Source organism: Nerophis lumbriciformis, linkage group LG32 (assembly GCF_033978685.3).
Source record: "Nerophis lumbriciformis linkage group LG32, RoL_Nlum_v2.1, whole genome shotgun sequence".
NCBI classification, from domain to species: Eukaryota; Metazoa; Chordata; class Actinopteri; order Syngnathiformes; family Syngnathidae; genus Nerophis; species Nerophis lumbriciformis.
In genome coordinates, this window is record NC_084579.2 from 6,078,542 (window position 1) to 6,100,777 (window position 22,236).

Genomic DNA, 22,236 nt, shown 5'->3' on the forward strand with positions numbered 1-22,236 from the left:
GGGGGCGTGGTCGGGGGTGGGGCGGGGGCGTGGTTGGGGTCGTGGTTAAGATATATATATATAAGAAATACTTGACTTTCAGTGAATTCTAGCTATATATATATATATATATATATATATATATATATATATATATATATATATATATATATATATATATATATATATATATATATATATATATAAATAAATAAAAGGTATACTTGAATATCAGTGATCATTTATTTACACATATACACACACATAACACTCATCTACTCGTTGTTGAGTTAAGGGTTGAATTGTCCATCCTTGTTCTATTCTCTGTCACTATTTCAGAACACACACATTATACAAATATACATGATAAAATCAATAAGAAAACGGGAGCTCTAATTTGGGAGTCTGAATTAGGATCAGAAGATCCTATATAAACATTGCGCACTCACGTCGCCTTTTTGTATTGATTACTGCAGCTGTGCACTGGATTCATTCACAAATACAAACTACAACTCACAAACACTTTAGAGTTAGGCTCCACCATCAGAATGTGTACTTAAACTTATAAAGATCACATGGCTATTATTCAGTGAGTTGATTCACCAAAACTAACCTGTTATACAGGAGGAAAAAGCACACAGGACGTTTCAATTGTTCACAGACTGGTCGCTCTCATCAGAAATTCTGATTCAGAATGACAAGACACTTCCGGTCTGCAGGTGATAGCATTCAATTGGGAAGAAATGCCCTACTGCCCCCTACTGACCAATGTGAATACTGATAAATCTGTAATGACAGCTCCAAAAACGAATTCCAACCACAAAATAAACTAAATAAATCAACACAAAAATGTGACACATTATGGGTGGGTCACATATGCATGTACAGTAGATGGCAGTATTGTCCTGTTTAAAAGTGTCACAACATTGCTGTTTACGGCAGACGAACTGCTTTACGGCAGACGAAAACTTGACTGCTGTTGTTGTGTGTTGTTACCGCGCTGGGAGGACGTTAATGAAACTGCCTAACAATAAACCCACATAAGAAACCAAGAACTCGCCCTCGATCATTAGCTGTTTATATTGTGAGAAAGCGGACGTGTGAACAGGCTGTCAACACGTCACTCAGGTCCGCATGGAGCTGGAGGGGGCGTGGCCTCCAGCTCCGCCTGAATTTCGGGAGAAAATTTGTCCCGGGAGGTTTTCGGGAGAGGCGCTGAATTTCGGGAATCTCCCGGACAATCCGGGAGGGTTGGCAAGTATGATATGCTTGTTCTTATGCTTTCTGATCTTACTATGTTCTCTGCTCGCTGTACATATCCTACCAAGTCAGACCTACACTGTTTCAATGTCCATTTTTCTGATGATGCAATTGTTGATGACTGAAGTGATGATATCAACCAAACCCTCCACATCCCACCCCTCGGATTGTAAATAATGTAAATAATTCAATGTATATACTCCATACTTGCCAACCCTCCCGGATTTTCCGGGAGACTCCCGAAATTCAGCGCCTCTCCCGAAAACCTCCCGGAAGAAATTTTTTCCCGAAAATCTCCCGAAATTCAGCCGGAGCTGGAGGCCACGCCCCCTCCAGCTCCATGCGGACCTGAGTCCAGTGTGCGCACACAAGGAGACGAAGCAGAAGAACGAGACCGTAGTCGAAGAGCGCAGGGGAGACACTTCTCCAGGGCTGATGTATGCTCGGGGCAACACCCTTCACCTTACCCGGCAGTGGGTCTCCACAGCGGACGACTTTAGGGTGAATGATAAGTCCAGCGATTAGTTGCAAATCTTGCTTTATTGATTGCTTGCACACAGCCAATCCAACACAAAACCAACTCGTCCCTCCCAGCACTCACTCCCTCTCTTCTCTCGCCCACACACTCACTGACGTCACGTCACTCACCTCACATGCTGTCACCTATTAAAGGGCCACACACACACATACTCTACTCTCATAACACACAGTACAGTTAGTAGAACAACTGTGTTTTCATTACTGTGTATTTGATAGGTGCCATTGCCCCGGAATTGTATTGCATTGTACTTTCAAGTACAACAATGAGTAGATGAGTGTTATGTGTGCGTATATGTGTAAATAAATGAACACTGAAATTCAAGTATTTCTTTTATTTATATTTAATAAGGGCTTCACGGTGGCAGAGGGGTTAGTGCATCTGCCTCACAATACGAAGGTCCTGAGTAGTCTTGGGTTCAATCCCGGGCTCGGGATCTTTCTGTGTGGAGTTTGTATGTTCTCCCCGTAACTGCGTGGGTTCCCTCCGGGTACTCCGGCTTCCTCCCACCTCCAAAGACATGCACCTGGGGATAAGTTGATTAGCAACACTAAATTGGCCCTAGTGTGTGGATGTGAGTGTGAATGTTGTCTGTCTATCTGTGTTGGCCCTGCGATGAGGTGGAGACTTGTCCGGGGTGTACCCCGCCTTCCGCCCGATTGTAGCTGAGATAGGCTCCAGCGCCCCCCGCAACCCCAAAGGGAATAAGCGGTAGAAAATGGATGGATGGATGGATATATTTAATAAAATAAATAAATATATATATATAGCTAGAATTCACTGAAAGTCAAGTATTTCATATATATATATATATATATATATATATATATATATATATATATATATATATATATATATATATATATATATATATATATGTATGGAATACTTGAGTTGGTGAATTCTAGCTGTAAATATACTCCTCCCCTCTTAACCACGCCCCCAACCACGCCCCCGCCCCAACCACGCCCCACCCCCGACCACGCCCCCCACCCCCCACCTCCCGAAATCGGAGGTCTCAAGGTTGGCAAGTATGATATACTCTGATGATTAACTTCTGTGATGACTGTATTATGATGATAGTATATATTTGTACCATGAATTGATTAACGTGGACGCCGACTTAAACAAGTTGAAAAACTTATTCGGGTGTTACCATTTAGTGGTCAATTGTATGGAATATGTACTGAACTGTGCATAATAAAAGTTTCAATCAATCAATCAATCAATCAATCAATCAATCAATTATTATTAGTTGTGGTTAGTTTTTTAACAATTTCCCTTGTGGATCTAAGTCTAATGTCTAAGTTTAACCACTGAGGACATTTTTAATTAGAATTATATTCAAAGCCACGACATAAAAGGCCCCGCCTTCCGCCCGAATGCAGCTGAGATAGGCTCCAGCACCCCCCGCCACCCCAAAAGGTACACGCAGTAGAAAATGGATGGATGGAAGTTTTTAAAGGTTGTAAAAACATTTTTTTTTTTACATTTTTGCTTCCATTTGTCAATAAACTGTAGCTCTAAACAAATCTATTCAAGATGCAATGATTAAAAAAATAGATAAAAATGTTGACCCTTTTAAAGGCCTTTTAATCACATAATGTCACAGGATTGAATTGGCAAAAATAATTTCCAAAATAATGCAGATTTTTTTATGAACTGTCAACTGCATACTTGCCAACCTTGAGACCTCCGATTTCGGGAGGTGGGGGGTGGTCGGGGGTGGGGCAGGGCGTGGTTGGGGGCGTGGTTAAGAGGGGAGGAGTATATTGACAGCTAGAATTCACCAAGTCAAGTATTTCATACACATATATATATATATATATATATATATATATATATATATATATATATATATATATATATATATATATATATATATATATATCCTGAAAATATGCAAACAAAACTGTGTTTAGATAATTGATACTTCAAACTTGCATAAATAAATATTAAGGAATATAACATAACTTGGCTTCAGAGAGTTCCAAAATGTAATGAATAAAATGCTAAAGTTGTTGATAAACAAGCAATTATTTTAATAATTAAATATGGTCATTTTAAATGAATTATTATGATCATTTAAAATTAATTATTTCAAATATGTTTATTTTAATGTATAATTCTAATGCCTGGATGTAATAAGGAGTCAGAAAAAATACAAATAAAAATACAATTAATTTTGATGTTTTTAGCAAAATATAGTAAAAATGTATTTAGTTTTTCTTTTTTTTAAATTAATAAATATATTTATTTTTAGGTAAAATAAACATAATAATACAATGTATCTCTAGTCTGGATGATTTAGTTCTTGTCACCCTGTTGTCCTCCCGTCGTGAAAAAAGGTTGTCCTCACTCAGGTCCGCATGGAGCTGGAGGGGGCGTGGCCTCCAGCGCCGCCTGAAAATCGGGAGATTTTCGGGAGAATATTTGTCCCGGGAGGTTTTCGGGAGAGGCTCTGAATTTCGGGAGTCTCCCGGAAAATTCGGGAGGATTGGCAAGTATGGTCAACTGTGACACAATTTGGTCCAAATGCCTTTAAAGAGTTAAAAACAAAAACAAAAACAAACCTTACATGTTAAATATTTCTGTCCAGGCCTGATTGACAGATTTATATATACATATTTATTGATATAAATCCAAAATGTTTTTACTGCCTTTTGAAAAAAATGACTTTTATGTCCCTGTGATGAGGTGGCGACTTGTCCAGGGTGTACCCCGCCTACCGCCAGAATGCAGCTCCAGCTCCAGCACCCCCCGCGACCCCAAAAGGGACAAGCGGTAGAAAATGGATGAACTTTTATGTCCTTACTGGCTTTGGGGTGTTGTGGAATAACAGTTAGATGTAGAATGCCTTTTCAAAGAGTAATATTGTATATTATACAGCAAAACTGCACATAAGGTGTTGATTATTGCATCTTATTAAATGGTGTACCTAAACAAGTGGCTGCCAAGTGCTGCTTGTGGGAGGAGCCAGGTCAATTGCGCCCACCTGGAGTGAACGCTGACTTCCGGTTCTAATTATCCAATCACCGGCGAGAGGAGTTTATATCAATCTCAGGTGAGCTCGACTTTCTCAAGCCCGTTTTCTTTTCTGGCAATTCTTGCCAGCTCGGAACGTACAGAACCGTTTTGGACCCGCCCGCATTGGACTGGACCAGGATCGGGCCAGGACCATGTCGGGGCCTCCCGAGTGGATTGCGGTTTGGGTTTGGGTCACCTTGGTGACTCTAGCCCGCCTCGGTCAGACACACACCGGGACAAACGGTGACGTCCACGGATGTCCAGACGCGGGATTCTTCCCGGCCCCCGTGTGGAAGTTCCTGGCAGGTAAGAGACCGCTCCACAGAGTGTTCAGGTCCGAACCCGGAAGTTTGACTCACTCTGTGTTTCAGTGTCAGGACGCGCAGGAGGCGCTTTGGACTTGGGTCGGCCGCGGTTCCGTTGCGGCGACACGACGCTTTCTGTGCGCGTGTCCCTCATCCGACACTCCAAAGCGCGCCTCCCAGGTGAGTGACCGCGGACGCGCGGGTGCACGCCGACGTACGCGCGTTCACGTGCGTGTATGGTCTGTGTGTGTGTGTGTGTGTGCAGACGGGAGGAGGCTGCTGGCGCTGCACGACGCATGCGCGGCTTCTGTTCGGAGTTTCGGTCCGTGGCTGCTGCTCAAGCTGCCGTACAGCAGCTGTCACCTGCACGCCACGGTAAGAGGCATGCACGCCCACTGCATTAGGTACACCGCCGTCATCGCTTTGATCATAGCTGTCAGTCACACGTCAACTCCTTTGCGACGACTGTGCCTAATGAAGTGGCCACTGTATGTCAAGGGGGCGTTGACAATCGGCCACGCGGGTGATTGACGGGTCATCTCCTTATAGACCTCAACGCAAATCACCACCCGTCACTAAATGAGCAAGTGAATGAATTGAGATGAAAAGTGAAAGCATGAGTTAGATAAAATCATACTTGCCAACCCTCCCGAATTTTCCGGGAGACTCCCGAAATTCAGCACCTCTCCCGAAAACCTCCCGGGACAAATATTGTCCCGAAAATCTCCCGATTTTCAGCCGGACCTGAGTGAGGACAGCCCTTTTTTATGACAGGAGGACAACAGGGTGACAAGAACTAAATCATCCAGACTAGAGATACATTGTATTATTATGTTTATCTTACCTAAAAATAAATATATTTATTAATTACAAAAAAAACTAAATACATTTTTACTATATTTTGCTAAAAACATCAAAATTAATTGTATTTTTATTTGTATTTTTTCTGACTCCTTATTACATCCAGCCATAGAATTATACATTAAAATAAACATATATGAAATAATGAATTTTAAATGATCATAATAATTCATTTAAAATGACCATATTTAATTATTAAAATAATTGCTTGTTTATCAACAACTTTAGCATTTTATTCATTACATTTTGAAGCTCTCAGAAGCCAAGTTATATTATATCCTTAAGATTTATTTATGCAAGTTTGAAGTATCAATTATCTAAACAGTTTTGTTTGCATATTTTCAGGATGTATATATATATATATATATATATATATATATATATATATATATATATATATATATATATGGGGTGGGGGGCGTGGTCGGGGGTGGGACTGTGGCGTGGTTGTGGGCGGGGGCGTGGTTAAGAGGGGAGGTGTATATTGACATACATACATACATGTATATATATATGTATGTATGTATGTATGTCAATATACATACATATATATATATATATATATATATATATATATATATATATATGTATATATATATATGTATGTATGTATGTCAATATACACCTCCCCTCTTAACCACGCCCCCACCCCCGACCACGCCCCCCACCCCATATATATATATATATATATATTTTTTTTATTTTTTTTTTATTTTATTTATTTTGCCGTTTTTGTTTACATGTTAATAGTGTTTTAATGAATATACATGCATGTTTAACACATATAGATTCCTTTCTTTCATGAAGACAAGAATATAAGTTGGTGTATTACCTGATTCTGATGACTTGCATTGATTGTAATCAGACAGTAGTGATGATAGCGTCCACGTTTTCAAATGGAGGAGAAAAAAAGTTCCTCCTTTGTCTAATACCACATGAAAGTGGTTGGTTTTTGGCATCTTATATGTCCAGCTTCCATATTCGTTTGTATACACTTTACAAGAAATACATTGGCGGCAAACTCCGTAGCTTGCTAGCTTGTTTGCGCAGGCTTTCGGAGACTCTTGTTTAGAAAGCGCAGGCGCGATGGAGCGGCACTTTTATTGTGGGGACAGGAACTGTGCAGTCAGTCTTTAGGCTTTTGACGGGGTGTACGGTTGAAATAAAAAATGGTCTTTTTTCCTTCACACTTTTGATTGATTGATTGGAACTTGTATTAGTAGATTGCACAGTACAGTACATATTCCGTACAATTGACCACTAAATGGTAACACCCCAATAAGTTTTTCAACTTGTTTAAGTCAGGTCATGTGACCACCTGGCTCTGTTTGATTGGTCCAACGTCACCAGTGACTGCATCTGATTGGTGGAACGGAGTGAACGTCACCAGTGACTGTATTTGTTGAAACGCAGGCACTATGAAGGTCTGTCTGACAGACCAAAACAAACAAAGCGTGCATTAACAGATCGATAAAAATTAGTAGCGAGCTGAATGTAGATAAAAGTAGCGGAGTAAAAGTAGCGTTCCTTCTCTATAAATATACTCAAGTGAAAGTAAAAGTATGTTGCATTAAAACTACTCTTAGAAGTACAATTTATCCCAAAAGTTACTCAAGTAGATGTAACTGAGTAAATGTAGCGCGTTACTACCCACCTCTGTTAAAATGTAGAAAACATTCAGCTACAAGAGTGGCCTGGGTTTGAACAGTCCAAGTGATAAAGCTTTGTATTTTCAGTAAAAGTGTCATCTTGTCTCATCAGTCTTGTACATATTAGTCTTTAATTACTAGTTTATATTTTTAGTTAACTGTTCATATTTAATGTTTACTTTGTACAAAGAGAGCGCAGTCTACTGAAGTTAAATTCATCAATAGTTTTCCCCTTTGAAAGACGCAAGGCAAATTCCTTCCATTTCACCATGTTGCTACAATGATCTTCACTGTTTTCATGCTGTTTCAGCAGTGCACCTATGTTGACCCAATCCCGCTGTCCCTCGGCTGCCAGTTTTAAGGACTTTTTGGAAAATAATTTGCAGCAAAAGCAATAGACTGCATCTTTACTTCTTGAATAAGTCAGCCAGCTACGCTTGACTTTTTCCCCATTGACTAGCTGTCTGTAGGTATAATGATAATGACAACTTCGGCCATCATGCCGTTTGGGGAATGAAAAGTTCTCCTTAATAGACAGTGGTCCTCTGATCACCTGCTCAGTCCTGTCTGAATCTGAGAGGAAAGATATGGCGTCACATTAGTGCCAAAAATCAGAGCGCATAAAAACTGTTATCGCGCGCTGATTCTCCACTTCGTGCGCGCGTGACACCCTTTTGCGCTCGTGTGGTGTCTTTTTGTGCGCGCACGGTGCCTTTCTGCACGCGCCGTCTCGGTCTGTGCGCTCTCTGTGTACTCCTGGCATCTCTCCTCGCGCTGTTATGTTTCTTTTTGGCACTTTATGCTTAGACGGCCCCTCCTTTCTGATTGGCTCTGAGCATTTTTCATATGACCAATCATTCTCCAGCGTAGCAACAATGTAGCCATCTTACCTCGGACATCTAGCCTCAATCATTACATTGATGTCAATGGTACATGTACCAATTAAATTACCATAACTTGCTCGATTTTCGACCAATTTACAAACGGTTTGCCTTGTTACAAATCTTATTACATGTACAGGTAAAAGCCAGTAAATTAGAATATTTTGAAAAACTTGATTTATTTCAGTAATTGCATTCAAAAGGTGTAACTTGTACATTATATTTATTCATTGCACACAGACTGATGCATTCAAATGTTTATTTCATTTAATTTTGATGATTTGAAGTGGCAACAAATGAAAATCCAAAATTCCGTGTGTCACAAAATTAGAATATTACTTAAGGCTAATACAAAAAAGGGATTTTTAGAAATGTTGGCCAACTGAAAAGTATGAAAATGAAAAATATGAGCATGTTCAATACTCAATACTTGGTTGGAGCTCCTTTTGCCTCAATTACTGCGTTAATGCGGCGTGGCATGGAGTCGATGAGTTTCTGGCACTGCTCAGGTGTTATGAGAGCCCAGGTTGCTCTGATAGTGGCCTTCAACTCTTCTGCGTTTTTGGGTCTGGCATTCTGCATCTTCCTTTTCACAATACCCCACAGATTTTCTATGGGGCTAAGGTCAGGGGAGTTGGCGGGCCAATTTTGAACAGAAATACCATGGTCCGTAAACCAGGCACGGGTAGATTTCTCGCTGTGTGCAGGCGCCAAGTCCTGTTGGAACTTGAAATCTCCATCTCCATAGAGCAGGTCAGCAGCAGGAAGCATGAAGTGCTCTAAAACTTGCTGGTAGACGGCTGCGTTGACCCTGGATCTCAGGAAACAGAGTGGACCGACACCAGCAGATGACATGGCACCCCAAACCATCACTGATGGTGGAAACTTTACACTAGACTTCAGGCAACGTGGATCCTGTGCCTCTCCTGTCTTCCTCCAGACTCTGGGACCTCGATTTCCAAAGGAAATGCAAAATTTGCATGGTTGGGTGATGGTTTGGGGTGCCATGTCATCTGCTGGTGTCGGTCCACTCTGTTTCCTGAGATCCAGGGTCAACGCAGCCGTCTACCAGCAAGTTTTAGAGCACTTCATGCTTCCTGCTGCTGACCTGCTCTATGGAGATGGAGATTTCAAGTTCCAACAGGACTTGGCGCCTGCACACAGCGCAAAATCTACCCGTGCCTGGTTTACGGACCATGGTATTTCTGTTCTAAATTGGCCCGCCAACTCCCCTGACCTTAGCCCCATAGAAAATCTGTGGGGTATTGTGAAAAGGAAGATGCAGAATGCCAGACCCAAAAACGCAGAAGAGTTGAAGGCCACTATCAGAGCAACCTGGGCTCTCATAACACCTGAGCAGTGCCAGAAACTCATCGACTCCATGCCACGCCGCATTAACGCAGTAATTGAGGCAAAAGGAGCTCCAACCAAGTATTGAGTATTGTACATGCTCATATTTTTCATTTTCATACTTTTCAGTTGGCCAACATTTCTAAAACTCCCTTTTTTGTATTAGCCTTAAGTAATATTCTAATTTTGTGACACACGGAATTTTGGATTTTCATTTGTTGCCACTTCAAATCATCAAAATTAAATGAAATAAACATTTGAATGCATCAGTCTGTGTGCAATGAATAAATATAATGTACAAGTTACACCTTTTGAATGCAATTACTGAAATAAATCAAGTTTTTCAAAATATTCTAATTTACTGGCTTTTACCTGTAGATATGACATAGGATGCTGTACCTGTTGAAATGACCTCTTTCGCTATAAAAAAAAAAAAAGACTTAATTGTGCAACATAGTTGTGTAGGGTCAGTGTTAGTCAGTTCTCTGATTATTTTAAACTGTTTCAGAATACATTATTAAAAGGCTATTTTTAACATTTTAAAAACAAAATTCAAAGATTATTTCATTAATTTTATGGCTGAATCAAAAGAAATTCCATAAATTAGAAAACAAATGTTCAAGAAGAAATGAAAACTTTGCGCCTATAACAATCTTGATACATATTGACGATGACCCGCCCTGCTATACTTCTGATTGGCTCTGAGCATTTTTCGGCCTCACCTGCCTCTAGTGACTGCACGTCACTGTTATATATATATATATATATATATATATATATATATATATATATATATATATATATATATATATATATATATTAGGGCTGGGCAACGATTAAACATTTTAATCAGAATTAATCGCACGATTTCTCAGATTAATCACGATTAACTGCATTGTATACGCAAAACCCAATAATGAATTCAAAAGTAGTGTGTAGCAGAGGTGGGACCAAGGCATTGCTTTGCAAGTCACAAGTGAGTCTCAAGTCTTTGCTCTCAAGTCCCGAGTCAAGACAGGCAAGTCCTCTGTCAAGTCCAAAGTCAAGACTGGAAAGTCTCAAGTCAAGTCCCGAGTCCTGCATTTTGAGTTTCGAGTCCTTTCAACTCCTTTTAACCACAGACTAATATTTTTACACAGATTGTGTATGCTTTTAAAACGCTGTATTTATTTATTAAAACAAGTGCATTTGAATTTGCAGGAAAAAAAATAGTGCTGACCTTGCACTTCATAATAGCACTATTAACCAGTCATTGTAATAGTTTAACTCATTCCTTTACAGAATAAACACATTTGCAAAAACAAGTGCAACTGTACTTATTTGTATAAAAGTGTTAAGATTGTACAAACCCCGTTTCCATATGAGTTGGGAAATTGTGTTAGATGTAAATATAAACGGAATACAATGATTTGAAAATTATTTTCAACCCATATTCAGTTGAATATGCTACAAAGACAACATATTTGATGTTCAAACTGATAAACTTTTTTTTTTTTTGCAAATCATTAAGTTTAGAATTTGATGCCAGCAACACGTGACAAAGAAGTTGGGAAAGGTGGCAATAAATACTGATAAAGTTGAGGAATGCTCATCAAACACTTATTTGGAACATCCCACAGGTGGACAGGCAAATTGGGAACAGGTGGGTGCCATGATTGGGTATAAAAGTAGATTCCATGAAATGCTCAGTCATTCACAAACAAGGATGGGGCGAGGGTCACCACTTTGTCAACAAATGCGTGAGCAAATTGTTGAACAGTTTAAGAAAAACCTTTCCCAACCAGCTATTGCAAGGAATTTAGGGATTTCACCATCTACGGTCCGCAATATCATCAAAGGGTTCAGAGAATCTGGAGAAATCACTGCACGTAAGCAGCTAAGCCCGTGACCTTCGATCCCTCAGGCTGTACTGCATCAACAAGCGATATCAGTGTGTAAAGGATATCACCACATGGGTGGGCTCAGGAACACTTCAGAAAACCACTGTCAGTAACTACAGTTGGTCGCTACATCTGTAAGTGCAAGTTAAAACTCTCCTATGCAAGGCAAAAACCGTTTATCAACAACACCCAGAAATGCCGTCTGCTTCGCTGGGCCTGAGCTCATCTAAGATGGACTGATACAAAGTGAAAAAGTGTTCTGTGGTCTGACGAGTCCACATTTCAAAATTGTTTTTGGAAACTGTGGACGTCGTGTCCTCCGGACCAAAGAGGAAAAGAACCATCCGGATTGTTATAGGCGCAAAGTTGAAAAGCCAGCATCTGTGATGGTATGGGGGTGTATTAGTGCCCAAGACATGGGTAACTTACACATCTGTGAAGGCGCCATTAATGCTGAAAGGTACATACAGGTTTTGGAGCAACATATGTTGCCATCCAAGCAACGTTACCATGGACGCCCCTGCTTATTTTAGCAAGACCATGCCAAGCCACGTGTTACATCAACGTGACTTCATAGTAAAAGAGTGTGGGTACTAGACTGGCCTGCCTGTAGTCCAGACCTGTCTCCCATTGAAAATGTGTGGCGCATTATGAAGCCTAAAATACCACAACGGAGACCCCCGGACTGTTGAACAACTTAAGCTGTACATCAAGCAAGAATGGGAAAGAATTCCACCTAAGAAGCTTAAAAAATGTGTCTCCTCAGTTCCCAAACGTTTACTGAGTGTTGTTAAAAGGAAAGGCCATGTAACACAGTGGTGAACATGCCCTTTCCCAACTACTTTGACACGTGTTGCAGCCATGAAATTCTAAGTTAATTATTTAAAAAAAAAAAAATAAAGTTTGAGTTTGAACATCAAATATGTTGTCTTTGTAGTGCATTCAACTGAATATGGGTTGAAAATGATTTGCAAATCATTGTATTCCGTTTATATTTACTTGTAACACAATTTCCCAACTCATATGGAAACGGGGTTTGTATTTCCATGGCATATTGCATTGTAACTAGTTCCACAGCAGTTTCTATTCTGTTCTTACCTTATCTCATTGATCTCATCTCATACTGTGTGTTTGTGTGCGTACACATGAAAAACATAACAAATACATGAACATAACAATGAACAGAGTTGTACTTTTTAGATGTCAGGGCCCTATGCAATATGTATATATATTAATATAGTATACATTTCAACTGACCTTTATTTGACTGTCTTTTTGTAGGTGGCTAAAATACACGGTGCTGCTGACCGCTGTCTAATGTTATGTTACTGTGTGTGATACATTGACTAACGTAATGTTACTGTGTGTGATACATTGACTAACGTAACGTTATGTGTAGGTACCTCATGCAACCCTGCTTAAAAAAAATCACTTGACAAAAAGTATGAATAAGGTAGCGAACTGCAGTGGACGCAACATATTGCCGTGTTTGCAATGACGTTCTAACCATAGACATCTTATAAGTAGACGCAGCATTGGTTGCTGTGACTCGAGCAATTTGGCCGCCATCTTGAAGTGGTGATGAGGAGCCGGCGAGCAGCCTAAACTGACAGTTGACAGGTAGAAAACAAAGATGGTGTTCAGCGTTTTCCTGCTCAAATGAGCGGACTGTTGAAAATAGGAATCGGGGGATTACTTTTCACAAGTAAGATTTAACATTAATGTACTATTGGTTGTATTTTATGAAAATATTACCAAAGAGTTGAGAAGAGGCAAAGATCTTCAATATTTGTATGTGAAAATCACAAAAATCTTCTGGGGGAGGATGACGCCCCTACAGGGGTTTGGTTTACAAACTTTTAGCCCCACCTAAAACAAAATTCACCTGCTGCCACTGATTATGATGCATTCTCATTTTAGGCAAAGTATAAGACAATACTTTCTTAACCGTATAATTGTAACCAGGAGTAAGTCTTCAAGTAACAATATTCAAATACTAACATTGTTGGGTAAGGCAGAATTTGGTTTTATTCGAAATCCAGTGAAACAGATTGGTGGTTTTAGCTGATATGAAGACTTTCAGGTGTTTATATATGTTTATGTTGAAGTATTTGGCAGACGCTTTTATCCAAAGTGACATACAGTATATTAACCCTAACCTTATTTCTAACACTCCTGACAGGTGTCAAATGGAAGACATTTTCACCAGCTGGAAGTCCATTATTTTGACAGTCTGCTGCAGACTAACATCATAGGTGTGGCTTCCTGTGAGAATCCTGCCACCGCCGTGAAACTGACACCGCCATTGGTCCTGTGCAGCCCAACACAAATAATTGTCAAAGTGCCTATGGGGACCAAATTGATAAGGGTTAAAGATCTGGGAAATGACGGTGACATCCGCACTACGATCAGCACGTCTAATGCAGGTGCTGTGTTTGTGCAGATCTCTACACCAGCTAATATGGTAAGGAAAGTCCAAAATAAGATCTAGTCAGTGGAAGGATTACATGAAACTAGAATGTTGGTTATTTTTGTTTTCCAGAGTTCCATTATGGAAATGATTCTTTTGGACTCTCTCGGGGACATGTCCACCATGCTGGCAGCTTGTAACAACGCAACCACACAAAGTGGACGAACACGTCAGCCAAGATCTGTGCAGCAACTTCACATGCATGAACGAGGAGGTGTCGAGGCCAGGAATGTTGAAACTTACAACCCAGAAACGCAAGCATGTGCGACCCCTGTAACACGGGTGTCACATGACGATGCCCATATCTTTGAGTTGTGGGGTTATGATGAAATTCCTCAACGGCCATATACTGTAGACAATACAGGCGACACAACATGTGATCAAATGCCTGCTAGCCTTACACCAACTCCTTTGGGCAAAATTGACACTTCGCCTGAAGTGGCCTGTGCCGCAACTACCTCAACTGCAAGCACAAGTCTGTTCACTGGCACCTGTTCACCCCCAGCATCAACACATACCACTACTACGAATCTATGTCAAATTCTGCCTGCAATTACCCCTGTCGCCCTGTGCCCCTCAGCAGCAATGGCTTCTACTTCTGTGGCGCTGAGTAGTTGTGCTACTCATGATGTACCAAGCATCCAATATTTTGATTGGCCAACATATGAATCTTCTAATTGGCCAACATCTGAATCAAGAACTACTCCACCAGAAAAAAACAGTCCTGTTGTACCAAGCACCAAATCTTCTAATTGGCCAACGCCTCATCAATCAACAACAGCAGCAACAACCAGTCCTGTTCTACAAAGCAGCAAATCTTCCAATTGGCCAACACCGACTGAATCAACAGCTACTACACCAGACACAAGTACTTATGTGCGAAGCCCTAATACTCTTGTGACACCTTCAGAAACTGCATCACCGTCAAAAATGACCAGTCATGAGATACAAAGCACCAAATCTTCTAATTGGCCAACACCGACTGAATTAACAACTACACCATCAGAAACAACCAATCCTGATATACCAAGCACCAAAAGTTCTAATTGGCAGACACCTCTCGAATCAACAACTACAACACCAGAAATAACCAGTCCTGATGCACCAAGGACCAAAACTTCTAATTGGCCAATAACTCCTGAATCAACAGCTACTACACCAGACACAAGTACTTATGTGCGAAGCCCTAATACTCTTGTGACACCTTCACAAACTGCACCACCGTCAAAAATGACCAGTCATGAGATACAAAGCACCAAATCTTCCAATTGGCCAACAACTCCTGAATCAACAGCTACTACACCAGACACAAGTACTTATGTGCGAAGCCCTAATACTCTTGTGACACCTTCAGAAACTGCATCACAAAGCACCAAATCTTCTAATTGGCCAACACCGACTGAAATAACAACTACACCATCAGAAACAACCAATCCTGATATACCAAGCACCAAAAGTTCTAATTGGCAGACACCTCTCGAATCAACAACTACAACACCAGAAATAACCAGTCCTGATGCACCAAGGACCAAAACTTCTAATTGGCCAATAACTCCTGAATCAACAGCTACTACACCAGACACAAGTACTTATGTGCGAAGCCCTAATACTCTTGTGACACCTTCACAAACTGCACCACCGTCAAAAATGACCAGTCATGAGATACAAAGCAGCAAATCTTCCAATTGGCCAACACCTCCTGAATCAACAGCTACTACACCAGACACAAGTACTTATGTGCGAAGCCCTAATACTCTTGTGACACCTTCAGAAACTGCACCACCGTCAAAAATGACCAGTCATGAGATACAAAGCACCAAATCTTCTAATTGGCCAACACCGACTGAATTAACAACTACACCATCAGAAACAACCAATCCTGATATACCAAGCACCAAAAGTTCTAATTGGCAGACACCTCTCGAATCAACAACTACAACACCAGAAATAACCAGTCCTGATGCACCAAGGACCAAAACTTCTAATTGGCCAATAACTCCTGAATCAACAGCTACTACACCAGACACAAGTACTTATGTGCGAAGCCCTAATACTCTTGTGACACCTTCACAAACTGCACAACCGTCAAAAATGACCAGTCATGAGATACAAAGCACCAAATCTTCCAATTGGCCAACACCTCCTGAATCAACAGCTACTACACCAGACACAAGTACTTATGTGCGAAGCCCTAATACTCTTGTGACACCTTCAGAAACTGCATCACCGTCAAAAATGACCAGTCATGAGATACAAAGCACCAAATCTTCTAATTGGCCAACACCGACTGAATTAACAACTACACCATCAGAAACAACCAATCCTCATATACCAAGCACCAAAAGTTCTAATTGGCAGACACCTCTCGAATCAACAACTACAACACCAGAAATAACCAGTCCTGATGCACCAAGGACCAAAACTTCTAATTGGCCAATAACTCCTGAATCAACAGCTACTACACCAGACACAAGTACTTATGTGCGAAGCCCTAATACTCTTGTGACACCTTCACAAACTGCACCACCGTCAAAAATGACCAGTCATGAGATACAAAGCACCAAATCTTCTAATTGGCCAACACCTCCTGAATCAACAGCTACTACACCAGACACAAGTACTTATGTGCGAAGCCCTAATACTCTTGTGACACCTTCAGAAACTGCACCACCTTCAAAAATGACCAGTCATGAGATACAAAGCACCAAATCTTCTAATTGGCCAACACCGACTGAATTAACAACTACACCATCAGAAACAACCAATCCTGATATACCAAGCACCAAAAGTTCTAATTGGCAGACACCTCTCGAATCAACAACTACAACACCAGAAATAACCAGTCCTGATGCACCAAGGACCAAAACTTCTAATTGGCCAATATCTCCTGAATCAACAGCTACTACACCAGACACAAGTACTTATGTGCGAAGCCCTAATACTCTTGTGACACCTTCAGAAACTGCATCACTGTCAAAAATGACCAGTCATGAGATACAAAGCACCAAATCTTCTAATTGGCCAACACCGACTGAATTAACTACACCATCAGAAACAACCAATCCTGATATACCAAGCACCAAAAGTTCTAATTGGCAGACACCTCTCGAATCAACAACTACAACACCAGAAATAACCAGTCCTGATGCACCAAGGACCAAAACTTCTAATTGGCCAATATCTCCTGAATCAACAGCTACTACACCAGACACAAGTACTTATGTGCGAAGCCCTAATACTCTTGTGACACCTTCAGAAACTGCACCACCTTCAAAAATGACCAGTCATGAGATACAAAGCACCAAATCTTCTAATTGGCCAACACCGACTGAATTAACAACTACACCATCAGAAACAACCAATCCTGATATACCAAGCACCAAAAGTTCTAATTGGCAGACACCTCTCGAATCAACAACTACAACACCAGAAATAACCAGTCCTGATGCACCAAGGACCAAAACTTCTAATTGGCCAATATCTCCTGAATCAACAGCTACTACACCAGACACAAGTACTTATGTGCGAAGCCCTAATACTCTTGTGACACCTTCAGAAACTGCATCACTGTCAAAAATGACCAGTCATGAGATACAAAGCACCAAATCTTCTAATTGGCCAACACCGACTGAATTAACTACACCATCAGAAACAACCAATCCTGATATACCAAGCACCAAAAGTTCTAATTGGCAGACACCTCTCGAATCAACAACTACAACACCAGAAATAACCAGTCCTGATGCACCAAGGACCAAAACTTCTAATTGGCCAATATCTCCTGAATCAACAGCTACTACACCAGACACAAGTACTTATGTGCGAAGCCCTAATACTCTTGTGACACCTTCACAAACTGCACCACCGTCAAAAATGACCAGTCATGAGATACAAAGCACCAAATCTTCTAATTGGCCAACACCGACTGAATTAACAACTACACCATCAGAAACAACCAATCCTGATATACCAAGCACCAAAAGTTCTAATTGGCAGACACCTCTCGAATCAACAACTACAACACCAGAAATAACCAGTCCTGATGCACCAAGGACCAAAACTTCTAATTGGCCAATAACTCCTGAATCAACAGCTACTACACCAGACGCAAGTACTTATGTGCGAAGCCCTAATACTCTTGTGACACCTTCAGAAACTGCACCACCGTCAAAAATGACCAGTCATGAGATACAAAGCACCAAATCTTCCAATTGGCCAACACCTCCTGAATCAACAGCTACTACACCAGACACAAGTACTTATGTGCGAAGCCCTAATACTCTTGTGACACCTTCAGAAACTGCATCACCGTCAAAAATGACCAGTCATGAGATACAAAGCACCAAATCTTCTAATTGGCCAACACCGACTGAATTAACAACTACACCATCAGAAACAACCAATCCTGATATACCAAGCACCAAAAGTTCTAATTGGCAGACACCTCTCGAATCAACAACTACAACACCAGAAATAACCAGTCCTGATGCACCAAGGACCAAAACTTCTAATTGGCCAATAACTCCTGAATCAACAGCTACTACACCAGACACAAGTACTTATGTGCGAAGCCCTAATACTCTTGTGACACCTTCACAAACTGCACAACCGTCAAAAATGACCAGTCATGAGATACAAAGCACCAAATCTTCCAATTGGCCAACACCTCCTGAATCAACAGCTACTACACCAGACACAAGTACTTATGTGCGAAGCCCTAATACTCTTGTGACACCTTCAGAAACGGCATCACCGTCAAAAATGACCAGTCATGAGATACAAAGCACCAAATCTTCTAATTGGCCAACACCGACTGAATTAACTACACCATCAGAAACAACCAATCCTGATATACCAAGCACCAAAAGTTCTAATTGGCAGACACCTCTCGAATCAACAACTACAACACCAGAAATAACCAGTCCTGATGCACCAAGGACCAAATCTTCTAATTGGCCAATATCTCCTGAATCAACTGCTACTACGCCAGAAACAACAAGCCTTAATGTGCAAGTCCCTACAACTCTTGTTTTACTTTCAGAAACTACAACACCAGAAATGACCAGTCATGATGTACTAAGCACCAAATCTTCTAATTGGCCGACACCGTCTGAATCAAACACTACAACACCAAAAAGCACGAGTCCTGATGTACCAAGCACCCAATCTTCTAATTGGCCAATACTTCCTAAATCAACAGCTGTTACACCAGAAACAACCAGTACTGATGTGCCAAGCCTTACAACTCTTGATATACTTTCAGAAACAACAACAATATCAGAAACAACCAGTCATGATGTACTAACCACTAAATCTTCTAATTGGCCAACGCCTCATCAATCAACAGCAGCAACAACCAGTCCTGTTCTACAAAGCAGCAAATCTTCCAATTGGTCAACACCTCCTGAATCAACAGCTACTACACCAGACACAAGTACTTATGTGCGAAGCCCTAATACTCTTGTGACACCTTCAGAAACTGCATCACTGTCAAAAATGACCAGTCATGAGATACAAAGCACCAAATCTTCCAATTGGCCAACACCGACTGAATTAACAACTACACCATCAGAAACAACCAATCCTGATATACCAAGCACCAAAAGTTCTAATTGGCAGACACCTCTCGAATCAACAACTACAACACCAGAAATAACCAGTCCTGATGCACCAAGGACCAAAACTTCTAATTGGCCAATAACTCCTGAATCAACAGCTACTACACCAGACACAAGTACTTTTGTGCGAAGCCCTAATACTCTTGTGACACCTTCACAAACTGCACAACCGTCAAAAATGACCAGTCATGAGATACAAAGCACCAAATCTTCCAATTGGCCAACAGCTACTACACCAGACACAAGTACTTATGTGCGAAGCCCTAGTACTCTTGTGACACCTTCACAAACTGCACAACCGTCAAAAATGACCAGTCATGAGATACAAAGCACCAAATCTTCTAATTGGCCAACACCGACTGAATTAACAACTACACCATCAGAAACAACCAATCCAGATATACCAAGCACCAAAAGTTCTAATTGGCAGACACCTCTCGAATCAACAACTACAACACCAGAAATAACCAGTCCTGATGCACCAAGGACCAAATCTTCTAATTGGCCAATATCTCCTGAATCAACAGCTACTACGCCAGAAACAACAAGCCTTAATGTGCAAGTCCCTACAACTCTTGTTTTACTTTCAGAAACTACAACACCAGAAATGACCAGTCATGATGTACTAAGCACCAAATCTTCTAATTGGCCGACACCGTCTGAATCAAACACTACATCACCAAAAACCACGAGTCCTGATGTACCAAGCACCCAATCTTCTAATTGGCCAATACTTCCTAAATCAACAGCTGTTACACCAGAAACAACCAGTACTGATGTGCCAAGCCTTACAACTCTTGATATACCTTCAGAAACAACAACAATATCAGAAACAACCAGTCATGATGTACTAACCACTAAATCTTCTAATTGGCCAACGCCTCATAAATCAACAGCTGCTACGCCAGAAATAACCAGTTATGATGTGCAAAGAACTAGAAGTCTTGTGACACCTTCAGAAACTACAACACCGGAAACAACTGGTCATGATGTTATAAGCACCAAATCTTCTAATTGGCCGACAGCTTCTGAATCAACAACTATTACAAGCCCCGCAACTCCACTTTTGACAACCACCTCTGAACCTGCTATTATGCTGGCACGAGTAACCAGTCCTAATGTACGAAGCCCAACAAGGCTTGTGACACCTTCCAAAAATACCAGTTCTGATGTACTAATCACCAAATCTTCTCAATGGCCAACATTTCGTGAATTAATAACTAAATCAGAAACAACCAGTCATGATGTACCAAACACCAAATCTTCTCATTGGTCAACACTCCCCGAATTAGCAACTAACCCATCAAAAACAACCAGTCCTGATGTAACAGGCCGTACAATTCCTCTTATGACAACCAGTTCTGGACCAACTATTACGTTGGCAGTAATAACCAGTCCTGATGTACTAAGCCCGACAACGCTTTTGACACCTTCAAAAACTACAACATCAGAAACAACCAGTCCTGATGTACCAAGCCCTTCTGAACCAACTAATATGTTGGCAGTAATAACAGTTGACGTACGAAGCCCTACAACTCTTGTGACACCTTCAGAAACTACAACACAACCAGAAACAACCAATGTTGATGTTGCAAGCACCAAATCTTCTCATTGGTCAACACCTCCTGAAATAACTACGACCCAAATGACCAGTACTGACGAGGGAAGCCCTACACCGCTTGTGACGCCTTCAGAAATGTCCGAAACAACCAGTTCTGACATACCAAGTACCAAATCTTCTGAGGGGCCGGCGCCTCCTGAATCAACAGCTGCAACACTAAAAACAACCGCTAATGATGTACCAAGCACCAAATCTTCAATTTGGCCAACATCTACTGAATCAACAACTCTTACACAAACAACCAGTCCTGAAGTACCAAGCACCAAATCTTCTCAATGGACAAAACCTCCTGAATTAACTACAACTCTAGAAACAACCAGTACTGATGTACGAAGCCCTACAAATCGTGTGACACTCTCAGAGACTACTACCTTACCAGCAATAGTCAGTCCTAATGTCCCAATCACCATATCTTATCAATGGCCAACATCCCCTGAATTAATAAAAACATCAGAAACAACCAGTACTGATGTAAGTATCCCTACATTTCGTGTGACTCCTTCAGAAAGTACACCACCAGAAACCACCAGTACTAATGTACTACGCACCAAATCTTTTCAATGGCCAACACTTCCTCAAATAACTCGGACTCCAGAAACAACCATTACTGATGTACGAAGACTTACAACTCTTGTGACACCTTCAAAAACTTCAACACAACCAGAAACTACCAATCCTGATGGGACAAGCACCAATTATTCTCAATGGCCAACATCATCCTCTGAATTAACTACAACATCAAAAACAACCATTCCTTATGTACCAAGCCTCACAACACCACTTGTGACAACCACTTC

The 22,236-nt window shown here is 40.9% G+C and overlaps 2 protein-coding genes across 2 annotated transcripts in view; both read left to right on the forward strand.

The window, feature by feature from the left end:
* Positions 1 to 4,850: 4,850 nt before the first annotated feature.
* On the forward strand, positions 4,851 to 17,480 carry LOC133574517 (uncharacterized). The gene is made up of 6 exons (XM_072912034.1): positions 4,851 to 5,110; positions 5,176 to 5,289; positions 5,375 to 5,484; positions 13,913 to 14,194; positions 14,273 to 17,347; positions 17,457 to 17,480. The coding sequence occupies exons 1-6, from the start codon at positions 4,957 to 4,959 to the stop codon at positions 17,478 to 17,480; spliced, it is 3,759 nt and encodes a 1,252-aa protein (XP_072768135.1). The 5' UTR covers positions 4,851 to 4,956.
* Positions 17,481 to 20,092: 2,612 nt separating this feature from the next.
* Positions 20,093 to 22,236, forward strand: part of LOC133574516 (uncharacterized) — a 29,397-nt gene continuing 27,253 nt past the window's right edge. Inside the window, exon 1 of the mRNA XM_072912035.1 lies at positions 20,093 to 21,938. Within this exon, the coding sequence (XP_072768136.1) occupies positions 20,126 to 21,938 (1,813 nt within the window). The 5' untranslated portion in view covers positions 20,093 to 20,125. The remainder of the gene's footprint in view (positions 21,939 to 22,236) is intronic.